This window comes from Perissodus microlepis, chromosome 19 (assembly GCF_051167445.1).
Source record: "Perissodus microlepis isolate ML-2025 ecotype Zambia chromosome 19, ASM5116744v1, whole genome shotgun sequence".
In the NCBI taxonomy this organism is placed as follows: Eukaryota; Metazoa; Chordata; class Actinopteri; order Cichliformes; family Cichlidae; genus Perissodus; species Perissodus microlepis.
This window is the reverse complement of record NC_140479.1, coordinates 16,368,306-16,380,229: the sequence shown is the minus strand read 5'-3', so window position 1 is coordinate 16,380,229 and position 11,924 is coordinate 16,368,306. Positions and strand designations below refer to the sequence as shown.

The 11,924-nt window shown below is 41.3% G+C and overlaps 1 protein-coding gene across 1 annotated transcript; it reads right to left on the bottom strand.

Annotated features, from left to right (window-relative positions):
- Positions 1–1,351: 1,351 nt before the first annotated feature.
- dcaf10 (DDB1 and CUL4 associated factor 10) lies at positions 1,352–11,924 on the bottom strand. Its single transcript, XM_084914477.1, has 7 exons — positions 11,185–11,924; positions 10,380–10,493; positions 7,427–7,624; positions 6,571–6,773; positions 6,354–6,434; positions 6,124–6,269; positions 1,352–5,742 (listed from the first exon to the last, which is right to left on the bottom strand). Exons 1-7 carry the CDS (start codon positions 11,670–11,672, stop codon positions 5,371–5,373), a joined length of 1,602 nt encoding a protein of 533 aa, XP_084770603.1. The 5' UTR covers positions 11,673–11,924; the 3' UTR covers positions 1,352–5,370.

Below are 11,924 nucleotides of genomic sequence, written 5' to 3'. Positions count from 1 at the left end.
AACAATAAATGTCTATCTACTACAAACATTTCTGCAAAAAGGATTTTTTATGTCTTTTAATAAAAACTTTGTTTTATTAATTACAGTCTGGCCAAAGAGTTATCACAACTTTGTATGCAATTGTACACATTTAATTCTTGCAATTTAAGCCCAAAGAATCATGCAGACCAAAGTTATCACAGCTAACTAAAACTAGATGTGAAAACCCTCCCAAAACAAAACAAATTTAAGACCTTTGAAAACCCCCAAAGTAGAATGATTTCTTGAACTTATAAAAATAAAATAAAAATATAAAGATAATAAATTCTGTAACTATCTGTTAGTATTGTCGAAATCTGCTAACAACAGTCCTAATTATTCACTGACAGGTGCTTTAATTGAGACTCTGCACATCTGCAAGATTGAGCATCAACTGTTTTTATTATAACACCTGTACTGATTTTCCTATATCTTGCCTTTGACATATGCCCTCCATACATGAAAAATATTTAAGAAAAGCTAAAACTGAAACTAATAAAACTTAACTAAAACTAAACATTTCAGACAATAAAAACTTTGAAACAAATATATTAATATATATATATTAATGAAATTACACATCTTGCCCTGTGGTAGCTCAGATAGGCTAACATCTGTACAATATAGAGCAGGGGTATAAACATAAGGCCCAGGGGGCAGAAACACCCCAGCAAAGAATCCAATATATCCAACTGGATGGCTCTTGGAAAATCTGAAGGAGGGGATAGATTTTGGACTTTAACTGTATTTTCATAAGATTTACAGTTTTTCCCACTGATAAACACCCCCTGCAAGTCAAGTAATGATGTGATGGAGGGTGTTTCAGGTGCCACCAAAGTCTTTCATTTTCAGGCCAACCTGTGCAAACATGTTTCTGCCGCTGACAGAAAAAAAATGACAGACTGTACATAAGCACGTGAGATCCTTTGCTACTACTGTTGCAATTCCTACATGTATTTTTGGCTGGATTAGCTTCTTTTCTGAAGTAGTCAGAAATTGCATTGCTCGTCCTCCTGTGTATTTCCAGCACCGTGAAAAAGTCTTGACTCTTCATTTTCAGTCTAGTCCTTATATGATGTGATTGAATAGGATTCTTCTCCCCTTTAGATAATGTTTAATTGTTTATTTTATAACTCACCAGATCATAAAAACAAAAACCATTTCTTCCTTTAACTTGCTAATCCTCCCATGAGGAAAGTCATTCTCAGAGTTGGGACTGCAGCAGATGCGAGAGAGTTTGACTGACATATAGAGAAGAAATTCTAAGGACAATTTAAAAATAAATCAATAAATGAAGAGAAAATTAACAATAAAGGACCCAAACACAGAGCAGTCAGCAGTGAAAAAGAAGCTAAGTTTTTATTTTTGATAAGTACCATTTTTAATATCGCTGTCAGGATTACTTACTCTGTGTAACCAGGTAGGAAACAACAGTGCATCTACCCTTCCCCCCCCCCCAGCTGTGATCGCCACAAATACTGGGAGCATTCCTTTAACCCACAGCTGAAAACAGGTTAAAAACCCAGAACCGGAGCAATAAAGCAACAAAAAAATTCCTAAAAATGAACCCGGTGTTTAGTTACTATACCTGAAGTGAAAATGGCAGATAAGACACTTTTCCTCAAAGAGCTCGTGAGTATAATAAGTGAAATAAAAGCAGCGGTGAATACACAGCATCCTTTAACCATCAGTTCAGTCAGTTCATTTTAAAGTAGCTGTTTACAGAAGAAATGTCTACTTTTTTGAAATGTCAGTAATCAGAGAAATTAAATAATTCTAAGGGAAAGAAAGACCACTGAGCTGAAGGTGAAATGGACTCCATTTGCAACATACTGAAAACACATTTTGAGCATGTAACTGAGGTACAAAGTGTTAAAAGCATCTTTTCTCATTGCTTGCAGGACCATACAGTGAGCTAGAATCTAAGACTCCACCTGTGTTATCACCTCAAACCCAAATGAAGTTAAATGTTATCACGCACTTTCCCCCCCCAACATTTTGTGGCACTGAGTTGAGACCAGAAAAGAAGAAATAATAACACTCACAATTAATATAAAGTTACCCCTAACAGCCAGTTTGCATTAGATTAGCACAAAGTGGAAACAATTGGAAGCAGCTAGCCCATCTTTATCTAACAGAATTAAATGTTATCCACTGGCACACTGAGTAGCCAAGGGAGACAGAGGTGCTAATTAGTAACCTTCCCAGTGATTATGCTAATCTTACCACTGGCTTTATAAAGGTTTTTGAGGTCATATGCAAGTCGCTCGTTGTCAGCCAAATTGGACGAGATACAATCACCATTCAGGACAGGAAGAAAATGTGTATTTCCCCCAACGGTTGGTGAGCGGTTGCATGTTGTTGCTAGGTAAAAATCTGCCTCAAAGAGGGTACAACTGCAAAATCTCAGAATGCTTTGGTCGCTCTCAAATTGCCAGGGCTGGATGTTCTCTTCGTGGAAGACACCGACTTGTCTGCAAACACTCGCCAACTACTAGTCGAGCAAAAAAGTGCAAAACAAACCAGAAACGCAACAAAACCAGAAAGTTTTGGAGCGTGTTGGCTGCACAGATGGTATAAAACATGGACTTCTGGGTTGGAAAAATGCAAACTTTTACTTGGTGAACATTTTGCTTAACTAGCAGTCAAGACTAGTTGGTGAGTGTTTGCAGATAAGTTGCTGCTTGATGCAAACTCCATGCAACCACAGGAATCTGGTAGCAATCAAAGCAATCACACGGAGGGCTTTTTTTTTTGGGGGGGGGGGGGGGGGGGCATAATTGGGGGGTTTTAACAATCGATTTCACAGGTATCGCCATCAGCTTCTATCTAAAACTTGTAAATGACAGACGGTCAAGGACAGTGTCCAAAACTTGTGTCCAAGACTCATCCAAGATGGCAAACAAGTACAGCTGGTAGTCACATGACTGTAAAACCCTGAATATTTGAAGTGATTAGCCAGCATTTTAACATCTTGTGACTGTAGGGGGTGCTGCTGCACTCTTATCTTTGCAGTATTTTTTTTTAACATTAAGGTTTAGAGACACAGGTTCAGAATTTAGAGCATCTAAACACTGTCAAATATACACCACTAAATACTGAGTGGTCAATATATCCATAAAGCAACAGTTCCCCCTTTAATACCAAAGGCATGAATGTAGTTCCATCTCAACACACCACCAGATGTGAATGAGACACTTCCCAAAATGTGAAACGAGAGAAGATATTTCCAAATCCACAAATAGATACCCACTTTTAGCTCACGGCAGAGAAGTCCAAGTAAAAAAAAAAAAGAAAAACAAACAGAAACAAAACATTTGGCATCTAAGAGCTCAACACAGAGCCTCACATAAATAAGAAAGAAGAATTATCTTAAGAGGCTGGTATGCATAGTAGTATACGCTTCTGTCTTTTTTTGTTTGTTTGTTTGTTTCCCTAACAGCAAGTTTCTATCTACTCTGCAGTCAGTCAGTATGTACTGTAGCCAGTATACATTACAGTTGTAACAATCAGGCATGTGCTTACAGCAGCTATACAAAACACAAAAGCATTGCTCTTACTAGAACAGTCAAAGCAATTTGCTCCTTTAAAGAGGAGAAAAGCCTTGCTTATCAACTTTATGCTAACACAAGCAAACGTGAAACACTAGGTGTGACAAAACAGTGTGGATTAGCACTGTCCAAAAACCAACAAACTTAGGTTCAGGGGTAGAAAAAGCACAATTTCATCTTGCAAATGTTAAATAAAGAATATAAAGAATCTTTCTCAGTCAAAAAGTGAACATGCCACTGATAAAATAAAAAGGCCGGCAATATTCTACAGCAAGCATTAATGAAACAGCTTATTTGTCTGTCTCCAGCTGTCTGACAGCTCCAATGCAGTCAAAAACATTAGAAACACATTAGTTAGCCTCACTATTTGAACATAGATACTGTGGCTAACTGTAAATACGTTTAGTGCACCATTCTGTTTGAGTAACACTGGAGGGGAAAAAAGTGAAAAAGAAAAAAGTAAGTCAGATGAAAATATTTTAAAGAGTTGCATTTTCAGATGAAACGATGTAGATGCTGCGAGACGCAGGCAGGGTTGGGAAGCCAGAGCAGCGTGCTCGATGTGGAAAATCTATAATAATGCCAGCAATGTTTAAGGGAAAAATACTTAACTGCTACTACATTTTCATTTTTACAAAGAGTGGGTGTGGAAAAATCTGAAAATGAGACACCGACAGCAGCTGGACTTCAGCAGTTTCCACTTACAGGAAATGAAAAGTGACTCCAATGTATCTACTCTTAAAGTAGCCTCAGTGACTGTGAGAATAGCATCAAACATCGCGCTACAAGTAGTGCCATAATTCATACACCAATAAAACCACTTTAAAAAAACACTATCAAAGACCATGAAGGCAGAAACAGGGTGGAGACAGAAAACGTACTTGAAGTCAGGGGTCAAAGTTCAGATTGTATGAGCAGAGAAGCAGCACCTGTGGAGAAAAGGCATGAGCAGAGCAGCAGAGAGCGACACGATGTGCAGCAGAGGACGCCGAATTGAGACGACCAGCGACAGACGAAAGCGCCCGTTCCTTACTCGTCCCTTTAGGATTCATGTCCGCTTGCATCCTTAGTGTTTTTGTCCTGAGACAGCAACATCTGAGTGTGCCGAGTCTCAACAAAATCAACGTTTTTTACTGCTATAGAGAATGAATCTTTAATATGAAAACGAGCTTGTCCTTCACTGATGCCACGTTGCACCACTGTCTCCAAGGAGAAAAGTAAAACCCAACTGATCTTTCTTGCACTGCCTTTTTTTTCTTCTTAAAGTTCAAGGTCAGTGAGGTTTCCATCCACTGCTGCAGTCTGGCCACCGGTCCACAGCTCAAGTCTTCTCCGTTCTTCTCCCATGTCAATGGCTATCAGCTGACACCTACAATCCAAACTAACTTTGCCTGCTTAGCTGCTGCAGACCTGGGTCAAGAAGTACTTTTAGGGTTTGTTTCTTTAGTTTATCGGAAAAAGATTCAGACAAACAGATGCCGGGAATCCGATTTAGGATTGCTACATGTTTTTTTCTCCTTTTTAGAGTTTTTGACAACTTTTCCTTTAATATTTCCGACAGAAGCTAAGCATATTTCTCAGTAGCTAAACAATCTCTAAACACATAATGGCAAAACAGTAAAAATCAAACAGATTAAGTAGCTGCACTAAACTTGGGCAATGCAAGGTGTATATAGATTTTTGTGTGATTATGAATAAATTAATGCTTCTTTGATATATTCTCAGACTTGCTGTGCATAAACCCTAATCAGTACTTCTTCACTGAGGTCTGCGACACTTCTTTCTTCAACAGCACCGGATGCTAAAACTTGGGCTGGTAAAGGGCCACACGCCCACTGAGGCACCCCGAGGCCAGCTGGCAGTGTGTTGGGGAGAACTTTGTGGTGAGCACTACGTCACTGTGCGAGTAGATGGAGCGTATCTCCCTGAGGCAGCTGGTCTGGATGGGCAGGCAGTCGACCAGCTCGCCACAGCGCTCGTCGAAGGCCAGGAGGCGTACACCGTAGCCGTAAGGGGAGCAGATGAGCCGTCCATCTGGGCTGAAGCACAGCTCCTTGATGTAGCCCCGCCCCACGTTGGCCTCCTCGATGTAGTGGGTAAGGCGGAGGGAGCAACGGGGGGAGACCAGCGGGCGAGTGGGTGCTCCCTCCTGGAACTCATACACACACGTCCACTGAAGAGAGAGGCAGTGAGAAAGCGGACATACAAGTGATGCAGTTTAATACCAGATGATTAAATACGCAATCGCATCAGTGTCATCACTGGAAATATAGCCTTTAGTGGCCTTTTACTTGTAAGCTGCTTAAAAGTATGACACTGCCCTTCAGTTCTACAAGAAAAGTGGTGAAATATACAGCCAGAATTACGCTTGTTAATGGCTAACAAAAACCTCTGGTTAATATAAAACTTTTAGAGGGAACAAATATTAGTGAAGGCGTATTTTAGCCTGTGTGAATTACAGAAATAGCTTGAAGAGGGATCTTGGTGGTTTAAGGCATTTTAATAAACAAAACTGTGATTATGTCAGCTTCATGCACCACTCCATGTTTCTCACCTCTTGGTCATCCATGTTGCTGGAGCATCGGATGAGTGTGGCCCAGCCTTTGGGATGGAGCTGCAGGGAGGTGATGCAGTTCCCTCTGTCCCTCTCACCGGGGATCTCTGGAGTTAACACCTCCAGACTGTTTCTGGGAGACAGCCCTGCGAGCACAGTTTTTCATAACATTACAGACAAAACCTCAGGTGTCAGTAGTTTATCCCTTCTATATCATGATTCGCCCTGACCTTCTCTATGAGGGTGGAGCTTGCTGGAGTCATTTCCCTGGCGAGGAGTACAAGCGGATCTGGACGCTGATGTGCCTCCATCTAAAAAAATCATAAAAGGCATTTATAGGTTTGGGTTTTTTTAATAAACACCAACCTAACGCGAACAATCCAGCTGATAAACATGAAGGAACGTGAGCAAAACACTTCATTAATTTGCGCTTGAGCCTGATCTGACCTGAGCTGAGGGGAGTCCGTCGTGCTCGTAGCATTCGGTAGCTGCCCACCTCTAGGGACTGGGTGAGGTCCAGGTCATGGAGGATGAGCAAGTACCCTGAGGAAGTAGAAATGAGCATCTTGGAACAGTCAGGTGTCAGGCGCATCCTCATTAAGTAGCGAGTGTGGAAGAACTTTTTGTGTGGGCAGCCATCCTCTGTAAACCTATAAATGCAGAGGAGTAATTAAGGTTTAACAGACAGTTAGATTACAATATCTTATAAAAACCCTTCCTGTATAGATCAGCCTTGGTGCAGCCCCTCAGTTCCATTTCCTCAAATCAGCTGTTCTAGCTCCTGCTCCCTCCCTTTATCCCAGCTTTCTGATTGGTTGCCCTTTGCATACAGAAAGGTCGACCAGCAGGTGGTTTGGGCTTCTGTGGTCTAATATCACAGACGTAATATGATTATCTCAGCCAAAGCTGTATCCTGGAGATGATCATATTAGAGCTATCCACCCACATTAATATCACATAGATCTGAGACCGGGAAAAACTGACTGAAAGGTTTAGTGCAGTGCGAAACCCGAGGTTTTAGCTCATGACTGAAATCAGTATTTGAAATTTTTGTCATTTTTGTATAACACGTAGTAACATATATGAAACGAAATAACTAACTAACTAAATTAAAGCATTTTGATTGAAAACCAAAAGAAACAAAATCCAGATCACAATAAGATAACCTGGGCATGTTGAAATTGGTTTGAAGTACAGGCCACTTCTAATAAGGATATACTTTATTTTCACCATAACTGTACATGGCACAGAGACACAACGAGCACATGGACGTAAAATAAACATACCGTAGACAATGACTAACCTGTTAGTGTCCCATGTGATGACATTACCATCGAAGCCAGAAGTGACAAGGAGACGAGTGTTGGTGTCATACTCGATGTTCTTCACCCAGCTGGCATGCCCGTGCAATGAGCAAACCTTTGAGTTAAGCTTACGCAGATCCCATAATGCAATTGTGGTGTCGTCGGAGCAGGTGGCAAACAAACGATTGTCCAAAAACCTACAGGGAGAGAAACACAGATTTAGGAAACCCAGTGGATAGTAATTTCGACACAGGTTGACCAATCTGGGGTGCTTCCCCACACTGCCATCCTCGTGAAGATCTTCCAGTTCCGTAATTACACTGTGAGGAGCGAGAAGAGAGCTATTCTACACAGAAGTCTTTTATCAAGTGGGATGATGTACAAAGGCCACATCTCTGAAAGAACCTGATGCCGCTAAAATGAAACTACAGTCCTGTGGAAAAGAAAATACACCCTGTTCCAATTCTATGGCTTTACATATTAGGTGAAAATAAAATTCTGGTTCCTAGCAGGTTCTCTTTAAATACAACTGCCACTGAAGAACAATACATGACACATTACACTGCATCATTATTTATTTAACAGAAACTAAACCAACATGCAGAAGCAGTTGTGTGAAAATCTAAGTACACCCAATAACAGAGTAGCTTGAAGAACCACCTTTGGCAGCAATAACGTGATGTTCTCACATTCTGTACGACTTTATCAGTCTCTCACATTGTTGTGGAGGAATTCTGGCCCACTCTTCTTTACAACGTTGCTTCACTTTATTGCTGTGCTTTGGATCTAGGGCTGCCACGATTAGTCGACTAGTCACGATTACGTCGACTATCAAAATCGTCGACGACTGATTTAATAGTCGACGCGTCGTTTGAAGCTTTGTAAGATCACAAAAGACGCAGGAATAAGTAGTAGGATTTAAGAGTGTAATAACGGACTGAAACAGAAGATGGCAGCACTGCATGTACAAGGATGCCAGCTGCCGTTAAACCCCGAAGAAGAAGAAGAAGCTGTGTCCCAGAATTCATAGTGCAGCCCAGCTCAGTTTACAACAATGGCGGCAGCTAGTTAGTTTTAATATTACTCTTATTATTCTTTCTGGGTCACAAAATAAACGTTAAATATATTTTCAGACGAGAATGTAGCTGTGTAAACCTCAAATATCTGCTCAGTTTATCAAGACACCACATATTTTCAAAAGCGCTCTGACGTTTTCGGAGACGTCTGCTACCCACTAGCTCGATAGCTCACCAGGGGCAAGGCTCACTAGAGCCGTGAGAACACCGGACTCCTGGCAAATTGTTTTCAAACCCACCGCCGTCTTTCGCTACTCAGGTTAAACATGATATATAAGTCACTTAGACAACTTAAAAATGTTATTGTTTGTCTTTTTTTTTAGTATTTTATTTGTTTCTGAGTAAATCGGTTTGGCTGAGATTAAAGTTATAGTTTTTACACAGCTGAATAAACTTCAAGCAGACAGCTGATTATCAGAAGTGTGAGATGCTGGAGATTATACTCCGGTGTCCTGTTATATTTTAGATAGCAAGGAGTTCATTAAACTTCACCGAAACAATCTGCAAATTTCATTAAAATTTAATAAACTATCATCTTGTCTTTATTTTTAGTTAGCACATACCTTAAACACTTAAGGCTGTAAGCTAATGATAGTTATATAAGAGCTGGTGCAATAAGCTGTACGTTTTACGTCCAATGGATGATGATCTGATTAGTCGACTAATCGCAAAAATAATCGGTGACTAGTCGACTATCAAAATAATCGTTTGTGGCAGCCCTATTTGGATCTTTGTCCTGTTACATAATTCAATTTCAGCCAAGCTTTAATTGTCAGACAGATGGCCTCACATTTGACTCTTGAATACTCTGGTATACAAAACAGTCCATGGTCAACTCCGTGACTGCAAAACAAGCCCAAATCATCAGCCCTCCACAACCACGTTGACAGCTGCTGTGAGGTGCTTTCTCCAAACGTGAGCCTGTATATTATGGCCAAACATCTCTGCTTGGGTCTCTTCTGTCTTAAAGGGGATTGTTCCAGAAGCTTTGCAATTTGCTCAGGTGTTGGTTTGCAGATCTAAGATGTGCTTATATGTTCTTTTTAGGGAGAAGAGGCTTTCTCCTGACAACCCTTCCAAACAAGCCATAACTGTTCACTACAGTCCTGTCATAAACTTTAATATTAAACACACTAAATGAGGCCTTAGAGCCTTGGCTGTCTTTAATATTTTGCTTTTGTGAATAATATTTTCACGCTTTGAATATATTTTTCACACAATTTGAAGTCCATCATTCTGCAATGATGGACTTCAAATTGTTTGGAAATGGCCTCATAACCCTTCTCAGATGGATGGACAACAACAGCTGCTTCTCTAAGATCACTGCTTTTGTCTTTCCTCCTTGGGTTTGTTTTAAGACAGTCCTGACTTTCCAAAGCTGCAAAATGACAAAACGTCTGCGCTTATAGAGGTGTTCACACTTGCTAATTATCTATTAATGAAGCGCATTTCATTGGCTGCTACATACCTGCTCAATTTCTATGGAAGCTGCAAATATGTACTTTGTTTTTCCACACACTGCTTCAGCATTTTGGCTTAATTTTTGTCATATAAATAAAGGCAATGGATGATATGTGTTGTTGTTCAACTAAGGTTGTACTGAAATGCGGAAGGATTTCTTATTTGGCACCTTCAGCTCTTCCATCCAACATCTCTTTCTTGCATCCTCACAGCGAGAGCTCAGACCCAATAAAATGCATCCAAGTAGTTTTTATTAGTCTCTGCATGTCATACTTGATTTAAAGACTCATGCTGTAATACAGACTGTTTATTATGTTTTATTACCTTAACCCACAGGTCTCTTGCTCCCTTTTACTGAGCTACAGACCCAATTTGTAAAACCTTTCCCCAGAGATTCAAGATTAGAATAATGCACCTTATGTTGTTGACACAGTCCTCATGGGCCTCCGTCAGGGTTTTGATGTGTCTGGATGAGATTGGATCAAACAGCAGGACCTCAGTCTGCTCACAGGCCACAGTCAGCACAGACCTAATCAGAAGAAAAAAAGACAGTTGATCTCTTTGTCCATGTGCGACAAGATGTTATGCAGCAGCAAACGAAAGCATAAGGGGAAAAAGGAGAATATTTTCTCAGTTTATAGGCAATCTAATAAGTAGACAGGATGAATTTTACTTGCATTGACGCTACACTACTCATTGCATTTTTGCTATAATAATGAGTCACAACAATGTTACTAAAACTGCACAACAAGAATAGGTAAAATTTAAAAAATTCAAGCGTCAAATGCAGACACAGGTCAAAGTATTGAGTATTGACGAGTATTGTGCACAGAAGCGCTATCACGGTACAGCCAGGACAGGAAGTGTGAGCCCACAAAACAAATGTGACCCAGACTGGGCACAGCTTGACCTGGTTTGTCTGCAGGATTTGTTTCTTACATCTGCTGTCTCTTGGCTTAAGTCCGAGAAGTGCTCACTAGTTGCACAAGACTTTGGAGGTTACATTTTGAGGATATTAAGAACGTACTGTTAAATCATCAGTGAACAAACTGATGGGGTTTGTCTGGAAACTATTTATTATGTCATCATTAAACACCAGTGAGTATGTATGAGATGAAGTAGGTAGGTGAGGACGAATGTGGCTTTTAAATTCAAGCTTTTAACGCACAAATATCGGGAAATCTCTCAACTTCACACCCTAAAACGCAGACAAATCTTACCCGTCCGGGGAGTACTCCAGGTTAAACACGGCTCCATGGGTCTGAGTGCTCAGGTTAACTGACTCTACAGCCGGATTCATAGAGCGGTACAAGCTTGTCATTGTCCTGAAGTTATCCCGAGCTGGGTCCACAAACACACCTCGTCTTATAGTCCTGCTCTGCAACCAAGAAAACAGGCTAGCACCCCTGAAGCTGTCAGTGTCGGAGCCACCACCAGTGTCGGAGCTACCATCAGTGCACTTCTTCAGCGGTGCGACGGCCGGTCTGGAGCGGGGCTCTCGCTCCTCCAATACGGGAGACCCCGCGATAGGAGCCACTAGACCCTCGCTGCTCGCGGGGGGTGAAGGAGAAGCTCTCCGCACGATGTCATCTTCCTCATCCGAATCGTCAATGTCAGGGTCTTCCTCTTTGTCGGAGACGGTGCCGCCGTTGGGCCTGTCCCGCGACTCGTCGGCGTCCTCGCTGTCGCTCTGGTGCTCCGAGCTCATTGTAGCTTCTCCAGCGTCCGCACAGACGTTTGCGGTTCGGGGTGCAGGGTCTCGAAAAGTAGGCTGGCCCGGTCACCTAATGAACACGAACCCGCTGCTTCCTTCACTCTTTTAAGAATCCATTGCAGAGCATTTTAGGTGCATAGGTTACGCTGGGCAAATTTTATTTTGTTGCTAGGTTTGCCAGCGCCTTAACGCCTCCCGTTAAACCACACACATGTTAGCTTAAATTTCACCGGAAGATGATTATTA